The sequence below is a fragment of the Amblyomma americanum genome, chromosome 4 (genome assembly GCF_052857255.1).
Source record: "Amblyomma americanum isolate KBUSLIRL-KWMA chromosome 4, ASM5285725v1, whole genome shotgun sequence".
Classification (NCBI taxonomy): Eukaryota; Metazoa; Arthropoda; class Arachnida; order Ixodida; family Ixodidae; genus Amblyomma; species Amblyomma americanum.
This window is the reverse complement of record NC_135500.1, coordinates 197965976-197991641: the sequence shown is the minus strand read 5'-3', so window position 1 is coordinate 197991641 and position 25666 is coordinate 197965976. Positions and strand designations below refer to the sequence as shown.

Here is a 25666-nt window from a genome sequence, read left to right as displayed (position 1 = left end):
GCGCTCCTCTTTTTGCTCCCTCTCCTCAATGGTCTCAAGGCATTCCGACAGCTCGTCATCCTCAGCCTCCAACTCAAGAATAGCCCTTAGCAGTTCTGGTTTTCTGAGTTTGTCTGAGACATCCAGACCCAACTCTCTTGCAAGCTCCAGCAATTTCGGTTTGCGCAACGACTTTAAATCCATGGCTGCTCCGAATGCTGCTTTCTCTACTGCCTACTATTGTCTTGCCGCAAACTAACCCGGCAGCAACGACAACACAATTACCAGCTCTGTTTCTGACACTAACAAAAGCCTGGTAAAACTCGGAAGAAGAAAGTCCCGCACTCACCAAACCTCGCAGCCAAGAATTCAGCGCAGTCGTTCCGCTGCAGGCAACCAGTCATCACACAGGGCTCGTTGCACTGCTCCCGGATGGTCGTTGTGCTGCTCAGCATACAGTTGACGGCATATCTTCGCTGCTGGCCTCCGTTGTCGGGATCTCACCGCTGGCAACCAGTTGTTGCAAATGGGTTGCAAGCCCCAAGGGTAGCGTTGGCCTGGCGGCCTGGGGCACAGCTGGAAACATCCGAAGGTCCCGGCAAAGGATGGGTCGACTGCCAACAGAACAACTTGTTTATTCTGGCATCGCAAAAGAGCAGCCGGTCAGGGCGACCACGTTACTCGAAGGAAAAAATCGAAGTCTCTTTGGCGTCCGGGGCAGCTGCTTTTTATACCCTCGGAGTCGAGGGCAAGAAGGAACGGCTGGGGATGAGTCGCACGAGACGGCGACGTACGGACATGTTGAGACGTGAAGTGACGCGTCCGCCGGGCCGGCGCCGGTCAGACCTACTCGCCTCCCAGTTGGGGAGCTCCTCTCCCCGGCTGCCGCGCTTTGACAAGCGTGGGCACCAACATGCACACACACACACACGCACACCCGACGACACGTGGCATTGAAACCTGCCTGGACGCGCTTGGCGGGAGGCGTTACGGCAGCACTGAACGGGCCCAAAATGACCGCCACTTTGAACGAAGCCCCGGCGTCCGTTGCATCCGCGCCGGCTATACCGCGCATCGTAGGCGAAACGTAACACGGCACACCGGTTTATCACTTTAAACGCGACCAGATCTCGATTGATTGCATCCAGACAGAGCTGATTATATGTTGTTCCAGAATGTTCTAGTAACTTTGCACGCTTTATCTCAAAAGTTCGCTATCAGCTTTAAATTGAGCACGGCCGACAGTGGCGGGCATCCTGTTCGACCGCCGAGCACGCTTGTTGCTACGCCACAGCCGAGTGATTCAGACCATTGTGGGTGCAAGTCAGCCCAAATAAAGGGTTTTGTTTAGATGCCATTTTAGCTGTCATTCTGCTTCCCGGATTGCAGTCACCGCTTCGTGACATCTGGTGGAGGTAGGGGGTAGCCTTCCATGTTCCGGACGCCCCCTTCATGTCGTGATGCCATCCCTCTGCGCTTCGAATCTGGGAACAAGCCAGCAGCTCATTGAGCCAGCCGACGTCTCCAAAGAGAGCAGCTTGAGTTCGGGACCCTGCCGGACCACGCCAGACAGTGAAAAGACACTCCTACGAGCACCACAACCTCGCCAAAGATGTTGACACCGATCATACTGCAACAGACACGGGTGCCGCCAACTTTCAGTGGATCCCTAGGCGAAGACCCCGAAGAATGGTTGGACCAATTTGAGCGCGTGGCATCATTATTCAACACGTGGGATGACTCGACAAAAATTGGACATATTTTTCTCACTGGAGGGCTCAGCACGCACGTGGTACGAAAACCACGAAAACCATCCTGACGACATGGGAGCTATTTAAGAAGGAACTTTTGAAGGTATTCACCAGTGTCGTGAGGAAAGAGCCGAACGACTCCTCGAGTCCAGGATCCAGCTTCCAAATTTGCCCATCCGCGGTTAAGTCGAAGAGATGAAGCGCCTCTTTCGCTACACCAACCACGAGATAACCAAGGAAAAGAAAGTTCAGTTTTTAATGCACGGTGTAAAAGAACTACTCTTTCGCAGCCTCGTCTGCCAGCCACCAAAAATAGTCGACGAATTCATGCAAGAAGCCTGCACTATCGATAAGACTCTCGGCGTCCGGGCTCAGCAGTACAACCACCCTTCCTCTCTCTATGCAATCCGTCCGGACACGACGACCATCACCAGCGACAACTTGCGGAAAGTTATCCGCAAAATCGTCCGTGAGGAGCTAAGACGACTGCTGCCTTCCTCCGCACAGCCACAAGCAGCGACTCTCATGAATGTGGTACGGGAAGAAGTGCAACAGGCACTTGGGACCTCGACGGTCACAGAACCCCAGGCCATGACCTACTCTGCTGCAGTATGCACTCCTCAGCCCTAACGACACCCGCTACGTCCTCTCTGAAATGAGCCCCTTGTTCCAGAACGCCGCCTCCCTGCCCCCGCCCGCCCAGTCTACGAACAACGCTCAAGCCCCAGAAATGCAGTGCCTGGAGGACTTCCGACAACTGACCATTGTGCTTCCACTGCGGTGAGGCCGGCCATATTTTTCGTCACTGCCCGTATTGACGTATCGGTCTTCGTGGATTTGCCGTTGACGCACCACGACCACGCTTCGGCCAACGTCTGCAAGAAATCGACGAGTACCTAAGTCGAGAGGAGTACTCGTCGAGCCGCCTTTCATGCTCACCATCGCCGTCAGCCTCACGCTTTGAGTTGCCATGCCGCAGCTACGCAGCCGCGGTACAAAGAAAGTCTCCCAGCCCACGTACAGGAAACTAAAGACAGCAACCTCTGAAGGGGAGGTTGCTCCCAAGCGAAACATAAAAGATCTTCCAACGACCGTGCTGCACAAAGACGCCGCCCCTGACACGCCGACACCGCACACAATGACAACCTCGACCACAATGTGAACCGCCTTCAAAACGACGCCGCTACCGAGAAAAGCTTGGACGACATGTTCTATCCAAGATTCCCATACCCGACGAAGCCATGACCCGACGCCCAGGACGATGTGCAATGCAAGAGCCAGAACATCCGACTTATGACTAGTTATCGACGGCCGGAAAGTTACCGTTCTAGTCGACACAGGAGCCGATTACTCAGTGATGAATGAAACATTTGCTGTGCAGCTGAGGAAAGCCACGACCACTTGGGACGGCCCACAAATTCGCATTGCAGGGGGACACCTCATTAAGCCATCAGGACAATACACAGCACGAGTGACTGTCAAAGGAAATACCAATCCTGCGACCTTTGTTGTGCTAAGGCAATGTTCCCGCACAGCGATCTTGGGCATGGATTTCCTTAATGAGCATCAGGCAGTCATCGACCTGCGATCCAAGCTGATCCCGCTATCGACAGACGAGGCCATCCCTTCGATGAGAACTCTGGAAAATCCCGTTTCCCTGAGTTTCCTAGAGGAAGAACTGAGCGTCCCACCCCGTTCAAGCGTTATCGTGACCGTAGGCACCACGAAAGCCATTAACGCTGAAGCCATCAATGAGGGGAATATGCAGTAGCTTCTAGACTGAGGAATCAGCATCGCAAGAGGCATCACACATTTCCACAATGGCCAGGCCGAAGTACTACTCACTAACTTCAGTGAAGAATACCGGCACATTACCAGAGGAACAACAATTGCTTTCTTCGACGAAATATCCGACGTACGAGACTCCTTCGCCTTCTCCGACCGATCCACAGAAGATTCGCCTGAGCAAGAGAACTCGCTCAGTTTCGACATTAACCCAGCCCTGCCCCGAAACAGACAAAACCAGATCTGCAATCTGCTTCTAAGCGACAGCGAGTGTTTTCCGTCATCACGGAAGGTCCGACAAACGCCAATTGCCAAGCATCGCACTATAACCGACCAGCATGCCCGACCTCTCCGTCAAAGCCCCTACCGTGTGTCGCTGCGAGAACGACAAGCCATCCGGGATCAAGTGAAGAAATGCTCCGCAACGACGTCACCCATCCTTCAAACAGCCCATGAGCGGCACCGGTTGTTCTAGTGAGAAAGAAAGACGGCGCACATCGATTCTGCGTTGATTACCGCTGCTTGAACAACATAACAAAGAAGAACGTCTCCCCCAACCTGCATCGACGACACATTTCGCCGGCTCTGCAATGCCAAGTATTTCTCATCGATGGACCTCAAGAGCGGCTACTAGCAAATTGAGGTCGATGAAAGAGATCACGAGAAGACCGCATTCATCACTCCGTATGGCCTCTTCGAGTTCAAGGTGATGCCATTTCGTCTGTGTTCCGCACCAGCGACGTTTCAGCGAGTAATGGATACAGTGCTGGCAGGCCTAAAGTGGCAGATTTGCCTGGTATATGTAGATGACGTCGTTGTCTTCGCCTCAAACTTTGAAGAGGACCTCAAAATACTTCGGACAGTACTAGACGCAATCAAGTCGTCTGGCCTAACCTTGAAAGCAGAGAAATGCCACTTTGTTTACGAAGAGCTGCTGTTTCTAGGCCACATCGTTAGCAAGGAGGGAGTACGCCCAGCCCCGCAGAAAACAGCTGCTGTTGAACAGTTTCCACCGCTGGCTGATAAGAAAGCAGTGCGCAGATTCCTCGGACTGTGTGCAAATTACCGACGATTTGTGAAAAACTTTTCGCGCATCGCCGAGCCCATGACCCAACTGACGAAGGCAGACGTGCCATTTAAGTGGGAAGCGCCACAAGCAGAAGCCTTCAAGGAACTTCTGCGTCGTTTACAGTCCCCACCAATCCTTGCGCATTTTGATGAAACCGCCGATACTGCAGTTCATACTGACGCAAGCAGCGTGGGCCTAGGCGCTGTCCTCGTTCAGAAAAGCGACAGGCTGGAGTGATCACATACGCTAGCTGTTCCCTTTCCAAGGCCGAGAGTAACTATTCGACAACTGAGAAGAAGTGCCTTGCCATCATCTGGAGTACGTCGAAATTCTACCTTTACCTGTATGGACGACCGTCCAATGTGGTCAGCGATCACCATGCTCAGTGCTGGCTTGCCAATTTGAAGGACCCCTCCGGCCGCCTCGCTCGATGGAGTCTGCGCCTCCAGAAGTTTGACGTCACCATCGTTTACAAGTCCGGACGCAAGCACTCTGACATCGATTGCCTCTCACAAGCCCTGTAGATGCACTGCCGACCTAAAACGCCTCATCAAGTGCTTGGAATGCAAGGTTTCTTCACCCCCCGCCTCATTCAAGCGAGGACTGTCTTCCTTCTCTGTACAGAATGATGTCCTCGTGAAAAAGAACTTCACAGCGAACAAAACAGCCTAACTACTTGTTGTACCTGCTTGTCTCTGCGAAGAATTACTACAGGCTTCGCACGACGAGCCGACAGCCGGACATCTGGGGTTTTCTCGCACCCTCCCCCGCATTCAAGACACAAGTATTACTGGCCCCAACTGGCTACAGATGTCCCTCATTATGTGAAAACCTGCCAAGATTGTCAGCGACGAAAGACCCCACCCAACCAACCAGCAGGACTTCTGAACCCCATCGAACCCCCCTCAAGGCCCTTTCAGCAGATCGGCATGGATTTGCTTGGCCCTTCCCCAAAGTCAACATCTGGAAATAAGTGGAACATCATAGCGACCGACTACCTGACCCGCTACGCCAAGGCAAAATCCCTACCGAACGGAACAGCAGCAGAAGTCGGCAAATTTTTCGTGGAATGCATTCTTCTGCAACACAGCCCCCCTGATGTGCTCATCACGGACATAGGAACCGCATTCACGGGTGGAACAAACGCGAGCAGTCCGGCATTACAGCCAAACCAGCCACCGGAGGACAACTGCATACCATCCACAGATTAACGGAGTGACCAAGCGCCTGAACAAAATCATCACCGATATGCTCGCCATGTACGTCGATGCCGAACACTAGACCTAGGACGTCATTCTGCCTTACATCGTCTTCGCCTACAACACCGCAGTGCAGGAGACCCAGGTGACGCCTTTTAGGCTCGCCCATGACAAAGAGGCCACGACCACGCTAGACGCCATGCTGCCCAGCGTTACCGAAGAAGAGATCATCGACGTCGCCCCCTACCTTCATCGCGTAGAAGCCCAAAGACTTGCCTGATTAAGGATCAAAGACCAGCACTGGACCGACGCCAGACACTACTCGGAATACAAGCCAGGAGACCAAGTCTGGGTTTGGACGCCCATTCGCAGCCATGGATTCAGTGAAAAGCTTTTGCGCCGCTATTTCGGCCCTTACAAGGTTCTTCATCTGCTAGGTGAACTGGATTATGAAGTCATGTGTGACGCAATGACTGCATCCCAGCAACGCCGCGTACGACCAGAAGTTGTCCATGTCATCCGTCTAAAGTCCTATTATGCGCACTAAAGGACGCTGTGCTCCCACACTGTGTGTTTATTTTCGCACAATCCGTTTTATTTGTTCGTGGCCGCCTCATTTGTTTTAATGCATCGAGTCATTGCTTCTTTAGGGGGGAGTAATGCCGCGAATCTTTGCAGTGTTTATTTTGTTCATTCTTTAAAGCAGCCAGCACGCCACTTTATCACTTTGTTTGCGATGCAAGACGCGACCAGATTTATCTCGATTGTTCGCATCCAGGCAGAGTTAATTCTACGTTGTTGCAGAATGTTCTAGTAACTTTGCACGCCTTATCTCGAAAGTTTGCTATCAGCTTTAAATTGAGCATGGCGGACAGCGGCGGGCTTTCTGTTCGACGATCGCCGAGCATGCTTGTTGCTATGCCATCGCCGAGTGATTCAGTCCATTGTGCGCGCAAGTGAGCCCAAATAAATAGTTTTGTTTAGATGCCATTTTAGCTGTCGTTCTGCTCCCCGGATTGCAGTCACCACTTCGTGGCAATATTATCTTGACAATAAAATTTTTTTCTTCACTTTAAACTTTTTATGTTTGGCAATTTTTTCTGCAACATTCACACCAAGTACTTGGGTTAAAATGGATGTCTTTGGAAAGAACATTACATTTCCATCATATTCATGCATTTTGTGTTTTTTTAAATCTCACGTATTCTGCAGGAAAAAATTTTGTCTGAGACCTATCAAAAACTATCATTTTTCCCGATGGTAAGGAAAGAGTTAAAGTGTGTAAAAAAGCTGTAAATGCTGCAAACTCAAGCAGAGGATAAATCAAACAAAATGAAATGAAATGGAAATGACAATGAACTAGCATATTAAGTTGAGTGCATGACAGAATCCCATCTGGTCGGGTGGATAAATTTGAAACAAAAACAGAGACATCGACCAGTAAAAAAAGATCTTTTGACATTTCAGTGAACTGGCAGGTTCCACAAAGACCCAAATAAAAGATGCAGCGACCAACAGACTGGCTTAATTTTAGAATTTCAATCCCGTGGCATAATGATACTTTGAAATATTCGCTCATGCTGTGTTAACTTTACAGGAAGGACAATATTTTTGAAATAGAACAAATTTCAACACTATTACTTAAAAGCACAATTTATATGAGCTTAAGAAACACAAATAACCTTTTCAACCTGTCATGTTCACAATTAAACAAGCAAACTGTGCAAGAAAACAAACCATGATATGAAATGCACACAAGCAAACCATACTGACAGCCAACAATGAGCAAACAAGCCGAGCATATACAGGTAAGCAAAATATGCGTGTCAAACATCCTGGCAAATTCACACACTCATTATTCTGAACTTTCCAACCACACCAGTGTGCTTCTAAGCACAAAATTCTCACAGGCAGAGTCGAGTTTCAGCCAATATGCTGCAGGGGCTCGTGACGTTTTGCCAAAAAAATGCCCAGAAATAAAATGAAGTAATCCTTGCACTGCTGGTCAAGCTGTAAGTAAAACTGTTAATGTTTCAATTTCGAGACAAACGTTTGGCTATTTCAGCCATGAGCCCACCACCACTAGCCATCAAAGCATTACCAACTGAAAAGTGATTACAGTGACAACATAGCACAGAGCATACTAGACTTGTTAATGGGACACTGAGGACAAGCCGAAATTGCCCTACATCGATAAATCAGCTTGTTCTAATGAAAAGGCGCTACTTACAATGAGTACACAGCTTTTATAAGCTAGGAAAGGTAAAAAAACTAAACACAGGTATATTTCCACCACTGTCCATGTTTATAAGCAAACTGCAATGACATCAATGCTGCATTTTTGTTGTGGATCTCTTATGATAGGCCACCTTCCTATTCACTTAAAGCCGGTGATAATGGAATCCCTTTTGTCACTGATGGCACGAGTTTAAAATAAGTGGCAGGAAAAAAAATATTAAGTCCAATTTTCTTACCAATAATGCATCTTTTGCTATAGAACGAACACCAATAGTACAGCCACATAGAGCCAAACAATGGCAAGGACGAGAGAAACTTACAATGGCTCTGCTCTTAAGAGGTGCTCCCAGGCATGATCCAAGCTCTTAAGAACATGCTCTCCGAACAAGCCGGAATCAAATGTCTCAGTAACTGCAAGTGTGACACTGCAAGGAAATAACATCATTAATAGAGAAAAGAAAAGGTCAAACTAAGATATTGATATCTTAGTTTGAGCTGCACACCATTTTATGAAATTTTTGTGGTTGCAACACCAGAGAACAAGACCCACAATTATGTCAAACAATAGATGCTATTTCTCATACGTCAGACTGCTTCTTTACATTAGTATGGCCGAGGAAAATTTGTTCCTAAGTGATCAAGGAAAGGGAACTACTTGAAGTGTTTTTTTCAAGCTCAATCATGGAAGTCACAGCTTCAAGGCATCCAGGCCCCAGTCAGCTGTCAGCATAAGTTGACAGATTTTACTTGCCAGTTTGACATGCTCGATTTATACAATGAATGTGGTTGGCTTCATGTGACAAAGTAACCACACCAGTAGTAAAACATTCTCAAAATATGGCAACACAGTTCATGTAAGTGAAGAACATGGTTTAACGTCCCAAAGCGACTCAGGCTATGAGGGACGCCATAGTGGAAAGCCCCAGTAATTTCGACCAACTAGGGTTCTTTAACGTGCACTGACATCACATAGTACATGGGCCCCTAGAATTTCGCCTCCATCGAAATGTGACCGCCGCGGACGAGATAGAACCCACATCTATCAGGAGCAAAAGGATGTAGGCCTTTCTCAAGAGACATGTTGTCACCAACATGAGTATGAAATGTGTTCACAATAATACTACATATGAAAAATAAAGTTATTTCATCTCATAACATTTCAAAGCCGAGGACAATATAAGAAAAAGTCCTTCATTTTCGGGTGAAACCTGATGTTACGCGGTTTTAACAACAGAGATGGATTTCTTAAACATTAAGGTAAACCCGATCTCTACCCATTAATGCATCTTTGAAAGAATTCAGTTTGCTAATGCACGGAGGTAAAGGTGCCACACATAAACAAGTGGATGCATTGTACTTAATTTTCAGCAGTGTTTTTAGTTATTTGTTGATGACAGCAAACCTCTTTCAACACCTGTCATACATGGCGTGCCATTTCTAGACTGTTTGTGAAGATGAGCAAAAACTTTAACAATCTGTGTTCGACAAAAAAATTGAAAATAGTAAATGATTTCTTGCTACATAAAGAGCACAAAAAAACTAAATTATAGAACTTTTTATTAAATAACCCTATATGTACTAAATTTGGACTCAAAAGATAAAGTTCTATTTTTATGCACCCCCACTCCCACCCCATAAAAACTTCAACCTCAGCCTCAAATATAAGATTAAAGGGGTCACGACAGCATTTTTGAGACTCAAGCTGTTTATTGCATATTGTTTGCTATAAATCTAGAACAACTGGACAAAATATAAGCTCACTGGTGCAGCGAGTAATTTGTAATTTAATTTTTAAATGTTCTCCTGAACCGTGTGGCAGTCAGGTACCACTGGGGCACACGCAGTCCGTGACAACATAAACCGACAGTCACGTGCTTGCCACCGAGTCCCAACTGAATGACTAAACTGCGTGCAGTGAGCATAGGGGAGTGAGTTGTTCGTTGTTCAGGCTTGGGGTGCACTGGAGTGAAGGGGGGGGGGGGGAGTTGGAGGGGGACAAAGGCTACAAAGGCCCGCATGTTTCCCTTTTCTGTCTAGCCTCTCTCCAGACTCGGCGACTTCACCACAATGTGCCACGGCCGCACTCAGGTAGGCGCGCGCTCTGCTCCGCACCAACCAAGCGCGAGGCTGTTTTGTAACAAACAATGGCGCTGTCGGCTTATGACGTCACTCAGGCGGCTTCAATATGGCCGTCGCTGCCAGAGGGAGGGGCGTAGAGCCGATAATTTCAAATTACAATTTCTAGCTCAAATGCATGCGTAGAGCTCTACTTCTTTCTTTAAGCATGCATAATAATGTCGGTGCTAGCAGCTGTAACATAACAGCACGATTTGTTGGTACACCAAGACGTGGCCCTTTTAATTTGCCTCGAGTTCGTCAAATCCAGGAATTCTATTCTCCAAATAATGCACAGCACTACTACAGTTCAAACTTCACTAAAAGCTCGGTTTCACAGCAGGGTAATATGAGAAGAGTCCATAAGTACATGCAGCATAGCATACCATTCAGACAGGTCACCCGGAACAGTAAGCTCGGTGGAGTGTTTGTTGATAATGTGTACCTTCGTGTCAAATCCATTCTCGTCAAACACAGTACGCGCCACCTCGCATGATGTGGGGGACACTTCACATGCGTATACTTTGTCTGCACCTGCAGAAAGTGCAAACAAGCTGCAAGAAATGATGTAAGCATATTTAACAGTAAGCCAACAGACAAGACCAAAACTTGTTATCAGAAATTTGTAAACTGCACGAAAAGAAAGAGTAAATGTTGTTTGCATCGCAGCATTTTCCATCCAGCCAAAAACTAGCAAATTAAGACACGCCTTCTTACCCGCATGCACTTCTACTTTCCCTCTTCTCTCCCCTCAACAGTTTTTGAGTTTGACTCCAGCTGTTGCAGCCACGATTTGGTGCAGGTAAAATGAAAAAAGAACAAAAAAAACAATGTACCAGTACCTCAGGGCATGCTAAAGAACCTAATGTAGTGAAAATTAGTCCACATCCATCCGCTACAATGTGCCTCAAGTCCACGCTGTTACTGCAACATGTAAGACCACTTTAAACGGGCTGACAATTGATTATAATGTGTCATAAGACAACAGCTGAAATGAAAGGTGTTGCCTTATAAAAGTGGGCATGATACTGCAAATTAAGTAAGGAATTATAGGTTTAATATGGCAATCATAATTGTATAAAATAAGGTGAGAAGGCACCGTGGAGAAAGATTTCAATATTATTCAGAATTAATATTATAGCCCCTCACTTGGCTCCGTGTCGGTATACATGATGTACTATCAGGAACAATAGTGCCAACAATGCATAAGAACTGGCCAAAATGCATCACAGCATCACCTAGCAGCTCAACACACTGCTATCAAGACTGCATATGGCACATTCATCCATGCTGGAAGGGAGCGGTGGATTGACAGACCAATGCAATTTGACAAGCACTCTTATGTCCAATGCACTTCTGTCCCTGATAAATAGCTGTCACTATAAACGTCACATGTCTTCCTTTAAAGGAACTTTTTTGTTAAATTTTGTTAGAACATATGCTTTTATCAGTATGTGCTCTGATGTAAATAAAGTGTACGTTGAAAAGCAGCACAGCCTTTGTGTTGTTAAGTGCAATAGTAAACAGCGGCAGCTACCATTACATGGCAGCACACGTCATCTGAGAGTGTGCATACATGAAAATTTGTACAGGCATATGTGCAAACTACTGGCACAGAACAAATGCAGTTGTCCTGAAGGCGTGTTCCACAATAACAATTGCACTTTTCATAAAAAGATTGTATACTCCCCCCTGCAGCCACACTTATTTCCACTTGGTCACTTTTGCTGGTGTGTCACCTCCAGTGTGATCACCAATGTTTGCTTCTAGCATGGGGATACAAAAAAAAAAAAGAATGCTGCCAGTGATATGGAACACTTTAAAATTTTGACACCGTTCTGACAACCACTGCAGAGTCAGGCACTTTGCATACCAAGTTTTCAGTATGTGGGGATCCAACATGACGAAGTGACACAAGGGCTTTGAGGGATGCTGTAGTGGAGGGCTCTGGATTAATTTAGACCGCCTCGGGTTCTTCGACATGCACTGACGTTGCGCAGCACATGGGCATTTTTGCAAGTTGCCTCCATCAAATGTGGCCGCTGTGGCCGGGACTTGAACCCACAACGTTGGGATCTGCAGCTGACCACCACAGCCACTATGGTGGGCCATGCCAAGCTTAGCATTGCACCAAAAAGATCAGAGGTCACTGATATTTCGCTGTTATACATATAACCCTCAGTAAACCTCCTGGCCTCTTTAACCCCTTTTGCCGCCTCCACCCAACCTGCTTCACACAAAAACAAGATCAAAAACAGATTACCACAATGATGAACATCACTCTCTCAAAGCATCTGCATAGAAAGAACTTCAAAAACAGCACCACAAGACTGCTCATCACCCAAAAAAGCTTCAAGTTGAAACAATGCCGCAGCTTAACCATACTTGCATGACAATTTCAAAGCAACAGCAGCAGCATTTCTGTACTTTACTTGTACGCATTTCTTACAAGGCTGCATGTGTGCTCTGTGCTACATGTACATGCCAGTAAAATAGCCCAGGAAAGCAAGACACAGTAGCCGCATTAGCAGTAGTGTTTTGTTGGCAACACATGAAGGAAGACACTACCAAGCACATACACAAATGCACAGTTCCAGTGGTCAGACTTCAATAAAATCTGGCCATCTGAATGAAGCCACAAGACGGAAAAAAAGTTTCAGGAAGTCAAATGAGACCAGAGGCACAGCTACAAAATTAATGTAAAGGATTTTTGACTAATGCAACATCATTAAAAGGCCTATGAAATGGTACGAAAGTGGCTATCAAATGTGTGCATTAAGTAGAGCAAATGCCACTGAGTATGCATGCTGCACATAAGTACTCAAAGGTGAGCCAATAATTTGCAAATAATTTTTGTAAGTTCCCATTTCTGCACCTCGCGCAAATCCTGCATTGCAATGACACTTGCCTATTTGCCTTCATGATATCATTTGGGAGGGGGGTGCAGGCAGCTGGAGATGTCGTTGTTTCACTCCTTTCCAGTCTCCCCTCTGTTCTCCAAAGTGGAGGTGCGAGTCACCAAAAAAAATGAAAGTTAACAAGGAGCTAAGGGGGCGGCACGGAGTCTGGGCCTGTTTTCTTTATTTTTTTTTTCTGGCTTGCTCCAGTGTATGAGTTGAGCGAGAAAAGGAAGATGACTGCTGTTAATTTCTGATATCCCTGGTGCTACATAGGCTAGATCTAAAATTTTTGCTGGGGGGATGACGGGTGATTCAATATCAATCAGTCTTTCGCCTTTCTTACCCTCGGTGCAGACCATTTCAGGGAAAGCTTCCGTCCAAGAGAAAATTCTCACCGTGGGAACACTTTGATAGACTAAATACAACTGCACAGCATACTACCACAGTTTTCATGTTCTCTATACCTCCGAAGCATAAAAATATTTCCTAGCAGAAAAGATCTGGCCACACCACTAAGCACTACGTAATTGCATGACAGTAAAATTTTCCACAGCTATGTCATGCTATGCAAATCTTACACGGGCAAATCACACACAATATCATGGCTGCATACGTGGCAACAGCATGCTAGTACCCATCTATGGCTGTTTGGCAACAGATAACTTCTATATGTCGACGTACCAAATTCTCACAACTACAATGGTACATGAGTAGTATAACTATTAAGGGATTAACCCATATATGCCGAAACTTAAACAACAATAAAAAAATTAGGTTTTATATAAAATATATTTTACTTTCAGAACTAACGATCATTCATTTCATTGACGGAAATATTTTTCTCAACACTGACTTTTGAGCCATCCTATAATGTAGGGTACTAAGCAAATTCACTGCCTGTTACACTTGCTAAAGCTTCAAACATTTGACATCGACATTAAAATCAGATTTCTCATCATGTGCAGTGATTTTCTTATGACAATGCAGAAACATTATTCGTTTTTCTAGAAAATCACAATGTAGCAATGGGGTCAAATCAGAAAAATGGTGCCCAGAGAAGACCGACATATCTTTTTGAATGCACACAATGTACAAAAATGAATGCACACAATCCAAATCTTGCAGGGTTAAAGGCTAGAGCCCCGTGAGCACATGCTAGCGGGCACAAGCTTTTACACAATAAACATTAGACTTACTGTGCACAGAAGCGGTGCCCTATATGTAGGACGCTGGGCATGTATAGGTTAAGTAATTCACAAACCTTAACAGGCCAGTCCCTGCTCCAATGTCAAGCACATGCTTGTGACCATCCTGGACAGCAGCTGCGATGGCATCATGAAACGCTCGATTTCTGGAAATGTCATTCAGCATCCTAAAATGCCAACGCTCCACAAGTATTGTCTTCAGACTGTCCAGGCTCTGACGGGCAGCTGCGAAGTTTGGGTTGATTTCCAGTGCCTTCTGTATGCTGCATGCTGCTTCTTTTACGTGGCCATGCCTGCAAACCACAGTGAAACACATCATATGAAGTAAATTTTATAATACTGGCGTAATAAGCTAAGAGAAATTGCCAAACCAAGCGTCTGTATACATGAGTGCCTGCGGGCATGAGCTAGCAAAACTGCAGAAAAAGCAAGTGTAAAACACCTACAAGATTTGTATCTACTATAACCATCATCATCATCATCATCACCACCAGCCTGACTACACCCACTACAAGGCAAAGGCCTCTCCCATGTCTCTCCAATTAACCCAACAGTAATAATAATAATAATTTTTTTATTTATTTATTCAATACTGCCAGCCACCTTTTGGTGGTTAAGGCAGGAGTGGGGATACAATTGCACAGTGTTTTGTCAACAACGAAAAAAGGCAAAGAAAAAAAAAAAGGCCTACAGGCAGGCAGCAAAATTTCTGTGAGCAACTCAAATAATGGACAAGTAACAAACACTCTACATTAAAATTAAAAACAAAGCACGACAAGGGCAACACTCCAGAATCGAACCAAACACGCTAACTTGACCGGCTGGGGTTGATTGCAGATAAAAATGTTTTGGCTGAAGATAAGGTGACCACTTCGCCAGGTAACGCATTCGAATTGGCTATCGTTCTTGGGAAGAACAACAGCTTGTATGAAGTGGTTCTGCATTTGGGCACTAAATTGGGCATTTGGGCATTAGATAATAATAGTGGATGTTCTTATTGAAAAGCAATGCGATTACCACTATTTATGTTTATGGGGGTTTAACGTCCCAAAGCGACTCGGGCTATGAGGGACGCCATAGTGAAGGGCTCCGGAAATTTCAATCACCTGGGGTTCTTTACCGTGCACTTACATCGCACAGTACACGGGCCTCTAGAATTTTGCCTTCGTCAAAATTCGACCGCCACATCCGGGATCGAACGCACGTCTTTCAGGCCAGGAGCCGAGCGCCGTAACCACTGAGCCACTGCGGCAGCTTCCCTTATGTCTAAATGACACAAACTGTCAATGTTGTCTTGGTGTAACATGACGGTTGAAGATTACAATACCTGAAGCTTCCATTAACCAGAGCGCTCATTAGCATTCTGACAGTGTGTGTTAGAGTGGTCTGCTTATGTTTTTATAGAAACAGCAGTTAAAATGTGCAACTAGGCTTCGCATTAAGCTCACGAAAAAAAGCTCTTAGATATACCATTGTTCCCTGCGGCGGAGAAGTGATAATGACCGCTGCAATGCAGCTCGCTTCAACAGCACCTACGTAACTTATGCCTTGAGCAGGGATTTCAACAGTACACATAACTTAAATTGTTTTCCACTAAGCAAACATAAAGAGCTTCTTGAGCAAAAGGGTCGATTTCTCACCTTTCCCAGCCCGCATTTTGCAAGTTGTGAACATTTTGCAGCAGTGAACACATAAAACCTCGTTTCTGCGGTGCCATTGAACTCGAGCTCATATGATTACTAAGCAACACAGCCAGAACCAATACAGAATGATCGCCCTCCCAGCAGTCCAACAAACAATTACGACTGGCACTGTGGCCTGTTTCCAGGGGCTGAGCCGCCACCTGCGCACAAGCACACATCACATGGTTTACAAAAGAGGAGACACACACTAACGTGCCCTTTGACTCAGTATGGGCCTATAGACTCTTGCCCGTGGCTGTGCTGTGTGAAGAACCTAGCAATGTGAGCACCAGCAGAACAATTTCTTACTTAAACAGTGCACCACCAACATGTAGTAGCTCCCTTTGGTCCTGAATGTACAAAAGCTAAACACTGTACACAAAGCCGTTTCTTTCTTCACTGCTTTCCATCTGTAGCTATCTGAGTACAGCACCAAGAATGAAACAGTAGCAACGACGCGTACCTTGTCCCCAACAGCACCCACCCTCAGGCACCAGTAAACCAGACAAAAACATGTGGCACATTCCGAAAAGCACCCACTCTTGAACCCACGTGTTGTTCATGGTACAAGCCCATGGGGCAGCGTTCTCTTTGGCGAGCAGGTGCACACCGGAGGTTTCGATCCCGGCACACCATACATACCAATGCTACACCATTTGCCATCCCTCATGCAGTTACCACTGTAAAAAAGTCCTCAATCATCCATGTTTTCCCAGGCTGATGAAGTGATGGCAAAAGCTGCACCATTCCTGTGCCCCGCCCACCCACTCATGATAACACACACTCTAGGCCCAATATCAATCAAACCCATCTGGGCCACATGAGGACACTCACAGATAACATCCACACTGACCAGCAGGCATGTGAATGAAGGTGTTTTCAGTTGACTTCATACCATGGCAGTGACGGCAGCAATGCCATTATACCCATGAAAAGTCTGCCATACGGTTATGCCCGTAAAATTGAGTCTTGAAACTTGGGGTGCTCAGGCAGTGATGCAACAATCAGCTGCGCAATATTTCAGTTGTAAAATGGCTTCAAGTACCACTGCAGGTCAACGTAGCACCAAGGGCGAGGAGAAAATTTATCACCATCATTATGCATGTGAATATTGCCAAGACTCCTGCAAGCCTATCTTGAACGCTCTTTCAAATGAAGCATGCAGTGGCATAGTGCAGGGTATGCTGTGGGCATAAATTGCACTGAGAATGCCGCACAAGTTCTAAAAAAAAACTGAATTTGCTCAGAAATCGAAATTTTTGCTGCGTGATGAAGTGAAGCCACACGCTTTCGATGTCCGAGGCACTCATTAACTGAAGAGGCCCCTTGAAAACACCCCCTGAATTGCCCTAACACACACTGGGCGATACATGGGCGTTCGCGAATACAATGCCAACAATAAACAGACAGTAACCGCGGGCCAACTACGCTTCAGCGATGATGAGGGCGAAAAGCTCGGCGACCATAGCACTGATCAGCGTCTGGCAAGTAGTGCATAGAGTTATAAGTAGTGCACAAAAAGTCGGAGTATTTTCATACGTCATAAAAACGCACTGAAAGTAGTAAGCGCTCGTTCAAAAATGAGTCACGAATCTCGAAAATCTGCTTTTTCGTGAAGACAACAAGAACTCAACACACAAGAAGTTCAAACAGTCCCACAACCACGTAAGTTTTCTTAAAGCCGAGAAAGGCGCCCTATAAATAACGCTGAAATACGTTCATCTAATAATAACAGGGCACATAGTAAGCGGTGAAGCTACACGAGTAGTACACATCGGAGAGGTCCTCGTAGCAGTCAGGCAATTCAGTCAACTTTTATCACTTTCCAATGTCTCGGTATTCTAGAAACACTAGAATAACGCTGAAGGAAACTCACCTTAACAACAATGCTCCTAGCGAGTGGTGCAGCTCTTCGCATGAGTCGTACGCTTTCAGGAGCTCCTCGTAGCAGTCAAATAATTCGGTCCACCTTTGCTCAGTTTCCAGTTTCTCGGTGTGCTTGCCTGGAAACCAAACGAAGCACCGAAAATTGCCGTTTTTCAAGTTCGTTTCGATAAGAATTAGAGACAAGACTTCTGTCGGCAATTCTCACCAACTGCAAGCAGGAATGCTTCTTTTAGGTCATTTTTCGCGGATGGTTGCAGCTTGAAAACAACGCAGAAATGTGCGAGTGCTCTGCCGAATGTTCCGTTTTCAATACACGCTTCTATCTGACCAAGCGAGTACTGCAGCATCTTTTTCCTGCTTGCTGTAATGGACATTTTCTTGCCTCGCAAAATCAAATTTCACATAACGATAACTGCTAAAGCCAGCTACGCAAACCTCGTAAGCACCGGCAACTCACGTGGAAGACGTAAACAACCGGCTTCCATATTGGCGTTTGCGAAGCGCCAGCATTTACCCGAACACCGTTTTTTATCGAACAGAAGTGCTGAAACAACTGTATTGAGACAGTACATTACCAGCTTAAAGTTAGGTATTACTTATTAGCAACAAATAAAGAGTAAAAGTGCTCCATACCTCTCGCTATGTTCCTAACCGCCGTAAAGTGTGGCGATTATCCGTCGGTAGCGTGGCCGAGTGGTCTAAGGCGCTGGTTTTAGGCACCAGTCTCTCAGGAGGCGTGGGTTCGAATCCCACCGCTGCCATAGCGTGCTTTTGAGCATAAATGTTCAATGCACCGTGTTTTGTTAGTACGCTTTATATCACATAGGTGCATGTTTACGTGCAAGGTTAGATCTTGAGGCTTCAGATTAGCGTATGCATGGTCTTTTTTTTTTTTTTCTTGTAAGCACAATATACACAACTCCTTTTTTTTTTCCCCCCCAAACACTTCTATTATGCTCGTATTGCAACAATTCGTTCGTGGGGCATACGAAATACGCCATATGTTTATAGAGTTCGTGTTCACCAGCTTTTTCAGGGAACCTGCAATAGTGACAATACTTCGCCCGCTCACTTGCGGTGTTTCTGGCAAAATGCGCAGCTCAGCTTGGGCTGTTATAATGCTAGCTCACAATTCAGCAATGCTCGGTTTGAATGCGACATGTAAGTGAAAATATAACGGCCTCAAATATAAGACAAGCGGGGCAAAGAGAGAGACATTAATGAATAGTGAGAGGTCTGCCAGGTTGTTGGCTTAGCATACAAAAATTGACTCATTTTGGTTATTAGTTATCAAAGCCCATTCATTGAAAAGGCAGATGCCTTGTTTTATTCGATCACTTGAAGACGAGCTCAGCTAGCTTAACGTAAACAGTATAGTTGTTCAGAGATCGGGAAATGGGTTAAAAGACACGTTGGATGCGCGTTATGGGAGCGGATTTGTGTGTCACTCTTGGAGGGGGCGGATTGAGGGGGGTGGGGAGGTCGGTCCCATTCCAGTCAATTTTTTTCGACTTTTTTTGGCCGAAATATAGGTTCGCCGTGGTTTTCCTATATAAAATTTCTCGCTTGGGGAAGGAGGGGAATAAATCCGCCCCTCGCACACTGACGCTGCATATTGAAACACCCTCATGTGCATGCAAAGATCCCGCGCCCTGCCGTTTAACTGATAAGTTTATATGCTAAAGAAACAACAACGTAACGAATCAGCGCTAAACTCGCTTAACTAGCAGGCCAACCCACAGCGCCAGCACAGCTTCAAAACCAACGGAGGTTCGTGCTGCACTTGGTTTAGAGATCTAATTAAGTCACTGATATCTCTGAGAGAAAATCGGGATTTACGTAGAGCTTATATACGCATGCAGCTAATGTATACTAGCGCGGTAAACAGGAATGATCAATCATCAATATCCATCACGCGATTTTAGACGGTATATGTCGACATTGCAAGGAGTACGCGTGAGGTGCCATACTCATCGTGTAAATGACTACAAAGCAGCTAACGTTAAAACGCTTTAAGCATCGTTTGAGTCCAGCAGAGCGTTCACCTCTGAGAACCGAAAAGCCATGCTCATTTATTCGGCGGTCCCCTTTCGCGCCTTTTAATACAAGCAAAACACAGTCTCATCAACAGCGCGCCACCGCGCCCGAGGAACGAACCCCTCGTTCCGCGCAAAGCCGGCCGGCTTCACGCAGGGCACTACGGTTTCAAAGCTCCCCTTCCCCGACGTCGTCCTACGGCGCCCCGTACAAAGACCTCCCCCCCGAATAGCGTGCATGCGCCAGCGCGTGCCGCGGCGCGATCCCCGATGGTGGCAAAAAAAAGAAAAATACATGCTCCGCGAACTCGCCTCGGCCCTCCCTTAAATCGCCACAAGCCAATGGGAGCGGTCGAATCCAGTCACGTGACTCCGCTTCAGCGCCTGCGACAGGTGTTTCCACGCGGGGAAGCCAGTTGTCCAAGCGACGCCAAATCGTGGTGTTCGTGTGCGTGCTGGGCGCCCACTGCGACGCGGCGTGTCGAAAAGAATCGTGGATGAACTTACGAACAGCTTCGCTATGTGCTGGCATCAATTCTCTCTGGAGAAGGCGGTACTGAACGCGCGGTCAAACGGCATCGGAGAGCGCGTCTTTGTTGAACGATGACGCCAGCGTCACATTGGATATCCGCTGCGCGGCCAACGCTCCCAAAGTTCAAATCGACCGAGTCAGCGCCAGGTATGACGGGTTCCGTACCGTTTCTTTATTCGGTAGCATCGCATAGCTATTATGTGTGGTGCGTGTGACTGACAGTAATGTACCCGAGGACTTAGCCGCGAACTCACTCTGAAACGGCGGAGTGGTTCTCATGACTTTATTAATAAACAAAGAGTTGACGTGAGTAAAATTCGTCGCTACGGGGTATTATCTGGCCACAAATCGCTTCAGAGCAAGCATTATTTTCTAATTTCAGCGTGAAAGGAAGAAAAATAAGGATAACTATGATAAAATGAATAACTCGTGCCTTCGAAGTGCGCTTTGTTGCGATGCACAAAATACGTGCAGAAAAGCACGCTTTAAGGTCCCGCTCAAAGCCCGCGTGATCTTTGGACGCGACCTTCGACTGCTGTTGGTTTTTATGTCGCTCCATCACTATTTCCTTCACCACCTATTACTTTGAACTTGTAATTAGTGCTCACACATGCGTGCTTAGGAACGATGAAAATTGGCTATGAAGGGAAAAAAAGCCGCAGTAACTGTGGACACCTCAACTGCGCCGCATGGGAAGCGATGAAGGAAGTCAAGAAAAGCGCCGTAGCTGAGCGCTCGCGATTAATTTCGAGATCCTGGTGTTCTTCGTGCAGTGACATCGCACAGCACACTGTCGCCTTTTGCGCATAGCCTCCACCAAAAGGTGACCGGGATATTTGCGGTTGGGAGAATTCTTGATTCTGCCTTTTTTATCTTTATTTTCCATCAATACAGGATGATGGAGGAGGTGAGAAATAAAAGCGACGAGCGCTTGACTACGTTCTAACACCCGTTACAGTGGGCAGTGGCAGGGTTCAACGGGCCTCGTGATTATGCACATTACACAATTAAAAGAAGGGAATAAAAGATATGATGATAAATGTAGCACGTGAATGACATGATTATTGTCATTCCTTCTGAATAACTAAGAGCTTGCTTCCAATTTCCTCCTTTTTAACGGAGATCAATTTTCCGCCTTTATGTATTATGGGAGGAAAACAGAAGCACTTGGCCGAGAGCCCGGACGTGAACTCACGCTATACACCTACGAATTAAACACGAGTTGAACTTTTGGTTATACGGGTATACTTTTTTTTCTCTCTAAAGTTCTCCCTCGCCTCTCGGCATTGCTAAAGTGCAGACGGAGATGCGATCCGGCATACGCAAGGATTCCGATGTTCGTCCAGACATAGGTCACTGTTCGGCATGTTTTGCAGCGACAGCTGTTAAGGGCACGCTTCCCTGTTCTGCTGCGTTGGAGTTACTTGAAGGAGTGCGAGGAGTAAACGGGAGGAGAATGGCGAGTGATGCAGATTATGCGCGCCACGCTGACTGGTTACCATGTAGTGACGTCACGCATGGCGTCACTGCAATGCACTACGCTGAGTGGTCTCAACACAGTGTCGTCACGCGGACTCAATCCAAGAAGAATATCAATGAATAGACAACGTAATAGTCACCATCGCAAACAGCTCTCACTGGATATCGCCTTACGGCAGCTGTTATTTTCTTTTGACCTTCTTTTCTGGGTAACAGGTTACTTCTTACTGGTCATGAAAACCGATTGCGTTTTATTTTCTGTAACGCTACAAAAGCTGTTGCTAGGTTAAAAAATCCCCAATTTATGACGCGTGATTGAAGCAGATGACGAAAAGGGTTTAGGACCTGTTCATTTAGGAGAACCGACGCTAAGTCATAGTTTTATGGAGGCCGGACGGTAATATTTACGCCGTTTTGCTATTTACCACGGCTACATATTCACTAACGATCAGTGTAACGCATGACCTCTAACGTTAATGTTTCACACCACTGGATGGAGCTCGTGGGAAAAGCGCGCATTTATTAGTGCAGTTTCAGTTTTTTCTTGGAATGTGCGCTGCCATTCCGTTAAAAAGGCACTACAAAGAAAGTGCATTAGAGGAAAGAAAAAGCTTGTTCAGCATATATCAAAATAAATTTTATAAGTGCAGCATTATAATTTTTCACACATAATGATAAAGATAACGCGGCGTGTTCATATCTGCTCTTCGTCATCTTCTGACACCTTGAGAAGGAAAAGAGAGTTACAGAACAAAAATGCGAAGAAAAGAAAGAACCTCAGTCCCCTGATATGAAATAGTAGCCTCGGCTACTAATGTTTTTTTTTTTTTTTGGTACCATCAAGAGTGTTTCAAGGTGTCTGGAACTCACACCCTTGCTCCCCTGAAAAAGTCAATTTATTCACAATTATCGGCACAGCGAGTGCATTAGACACAATTACACCTTTTAAGAGAGTTTTTGCAGGGATTAGCATCGTGCATGAAGGGGTAGCATTTACAATAATGGAAAGCTGTCTGCGATGCTGGTGCCACGTCTTCTTTCGGAGCATTAGAAAACTACCAAAAAGCTGTTCTGCCAATTTCAGAAGGTGCACTCGGAGAGAACTACCAGAGAGAAAGAGAGATCATTTTATTTGGCGTCAAATTAGCATCTAATCGCTGTATGTTTCGTCAATGCCCTATGCTACACGATGGTTCAATAGTCTTGTAAGCCTACTTATACTGCATGCATATGGCACTGTAATACGCGCCTCCTACTATATAGGCCCTTTGATTTTACTGGACTCTTACACCCCCAACAAATTTATGGAAAATCCGGTTTCACCTCATTTCTTCGAGAAAATGTCACTCCTAGAGAAAACGACAAAAATGGTACGTTTTCATCCTTTTTTTGGATTTTTAAAAAATATTTATGCCGTATAAAGCTGCATGCTCAGAATTATATCGAAAGCCAGAATTTTTACAAATCTCAATGAAAAAAATTGGGAAGTATTTTCTGAAAATTTGATTTTTTTATTAATTATTGAGCAATGCCTGGTTTCTAGCCTTTTCTAAATATTTAAACTGCCCTCACCTCATGAATAATTTTTTTCGGTAAAAATATTTCAGGCTTTGATTACGCACATTAGGATAAGTTTCCATGAATTGTTTTGAACAAATTGGAGATGGTCGAATGCAACGTCTGGGACGTTTGGCGTGGAATGACCCATATAAAACTCCAGCAAAGTTTCACGAGCAGGGTTTTTTTTTTTTTGCTTCTGTCTACAGAATGCTCATGTTACGGAAACGTGGTTTACAATCGTTGCGAGCAAGGCAATACTCAACAAGGTGCATTCTTTCATTAGATTTATTTCTTCTTCCCTGAGTCAGTCATTGATACAAAACGTCCCGTCTGGACGACGCCTTGTTTGTTCGGATTCAAAAGAGGAATTTACAGCTGAGAAAATTGGATTTCAAACTTTTTCCGCCAGTCAATACAAACTCATGTCGTCTCTAACGAGTAGGGCGGGTTGCCACCATTATCAAGTGAATGGCTGTGTAGCGTATAACCGCTGGTACATAAGTAAAAAAATCGATGTCAATTGTACTATCGAAATTCGCTATAGCGACACCTGTATCTCGTTTTTTGGTCTTTTCTTATTTATGAAATATCCGTTTTAGATGAGAGTGGTCTCTTTGTGATTATTACGCGGTAGTCTATCGATACAAGCTAACTTCTATCTGTCTGCGGTGCCCCTTTAAGCTGAAATTACTTTTATTAACCGTTCACCACGCAGTACAATTTCAAGTCAATGTTTCGCAAGTAAAATTCGCACTTTGCATTTTATGCTTCCTAGCACCCCAAGTAGCCCTGGCATGAAACGCCTACAAAAATGCCAGGTCAAAGTATGCAAGCCAAGCGCCCCATATGTTAACACGAGTATTTTTCAAGTTACATAGTGATTTAAGACTATGATTAGTGCCTATGCTACCGCATACATCCACCACAAGTTCAAATCTATAATTTGCCGAGACGTTCTTGAAACACTGACGCTAACTCAGCAGCGTTCGACGACGCCTTTTAATCATCACTATGGTGTGATACCATCACGTCTTACCTCGACTTGTTCTCCCTACATTTTTTTTTTCGGCCACAACACGATATGACACGTGCTTGTCCCCATGCCTTCTAATCAAGCGAATGGCCAAGCACCCCCCCCCCCCCCCCCCAAGACCAGTTATTATATACAGCGTGTGCTCGCTAACAAATGGTCTCTGAAAAGAAGGGGTCTGCAGGTTTTCGCTTCATGAAAAATTCAGCCTCTCTCCCCGAACCCGCCTATCCTTCCTCCTCTCCCCTGTCGTGCGAATGGGTGCGGTCGGTGCCATTGCTGAGCGCGGTCTCGAGTTCCGACAGTGCTCAGAGATTGGTCATACGACAAAAAGTCACGCGAAACAAAAATATTGGTCATACGACGGGTCCTGTCATCGACCGGAGGAGCACGAGCACAGAAAACGAAACGCGTGCACTTTGGGCATGCTGGAAGCGGGGCCCCTTATTTACCTCCCGGGGTATCGAGCGGTGAAAATAGGAGTCCTTAATTCCCTCTCCAGGCGGTCACTTCGTTCGTCACTTACCTCTCTGTACCCACTCGGGATGACGTGGGGCGGTATTTTGTGCGAGCTGCGTCACGTGAAAAGAGACGCCTAGCTAGACCGGTCGTCTTGGAACGCAGCTTTGCTACCGCGGCGGCTGCGTTTTTAATAATATTAATTGTTTTTTTGGGGAAAGGAAGTGGCACAGTATCTGTCTCATATATCGTTGGACACCTGAACCGCGCCGTAAGGGAAGGGAGAAAGGAAGGAGTGAAAGAAGAAAGGAAGAGAGAGGTGCCGTAGTGGAGGGCTCCGGAATAATTTCGACCACCTGGGGATCTTTAACGTGCACTGACATCGCACAGCACACGGGCGCCTTAGCGTTTTTCCTCCATAAAAACGCAGCCGCCGCGGTCGGGTTCGAACCCGGGAACTCCGGATCAGTATTCGAGCGCCCTAACCACTGAGCCACCGCGGCGGGTGCGTTTTTATGGAGGAAAAACGCTAAGGCGCCCGTGTGCTGTGCGATGTCAGTGCACGTTAAAGATCACCAGGTGGTCGAAATTATTCCGGAGCCCTCCACTACGGCACCTCTTCCTTCCTTTCTTCTTTCACTCCCTCCTTTATCCCTTCCCTTACGGCGCGGTTCAGGTGTCCAACGATATATGAGACAGATACTGCGCCATTTCATTTCCCCCAAAAACCAAATAACAATTCTACGTCACTGGAGAAAAC

The 25666-nt window shown here is 46.1% G+C and overlaps 2 protein-coding genes and 1 non-coding gene across 5 annotated transcripts in view; 2 read left to right on the top strand and 1 right to left on the bottom strand.

Annotated features, from left to right (window-relative positions):
- LOC144129004 (protein arginine N-methyltransferase 9-like) overlaps nucleotides 1-25666 on the bottom strand; it is a 118788-nt gene that overhangs the window by 25845 nt on the left and 67277 nt on the right. The window contains exons 1-5 of one of the 3 annotated variants that reach the window (XM_077662867.1): nucleotides 18444-18517; nucleotides 17800-17926; nucleotides 14298-14534; nucleotides 10523-10690; nucleotides 8342-8446 (exon numbers count right to left, since the gene is read on the bottom strand). In XM_077662867.1, coding sequence (XP_077518993.1) covers nucleotides 8342-8446; nucleotides 10523-10690; nucleotides 14298-14407 — 383 coding nt within the window. In that variant the 5' untranslated portion in view covers nucleotides 14408-14534; nucleotides 17800-17926; nucleotides 18444-18517. Of the gene's footprint in view, nucleotides 1-8341; nucleotides 8447-10522; nucleotides 10691-14297; nucleotides 14535-17799; nucleotides 17927-18015; nucleotides 18362-18443; nucleotides 18518-25666 lie in introns of those variants that run through there. The other 2 variants (XM_077662865.1, XM_077662866.1) reach the window with 2 other exon arrangements.
- On the top strand, nucleotides 18490-18571 carry TRNAL-UAG (transfer RNA leucine (anticodon UAG)). The gene has a single exon. It is a non-coding gene; the product is annotated as a tRNA-Leu (tRNA).
- The window catches only part of gogo (thrombospondin-1 like protein golden goal), a 54755-nt gene continuing 49349 nt past the window's right edge, over nucleotides 20261-25666 (top strand). Inside the window, exon 1 of the mRNA XM_077662864.1 lies at nucleotides 20261-20525. The gene's annotated coding sequence lies outside the window, so the exon portion shown is untranslated. The remainder of the gene's footprint in view (nucleotides 20526-25666) is intronic.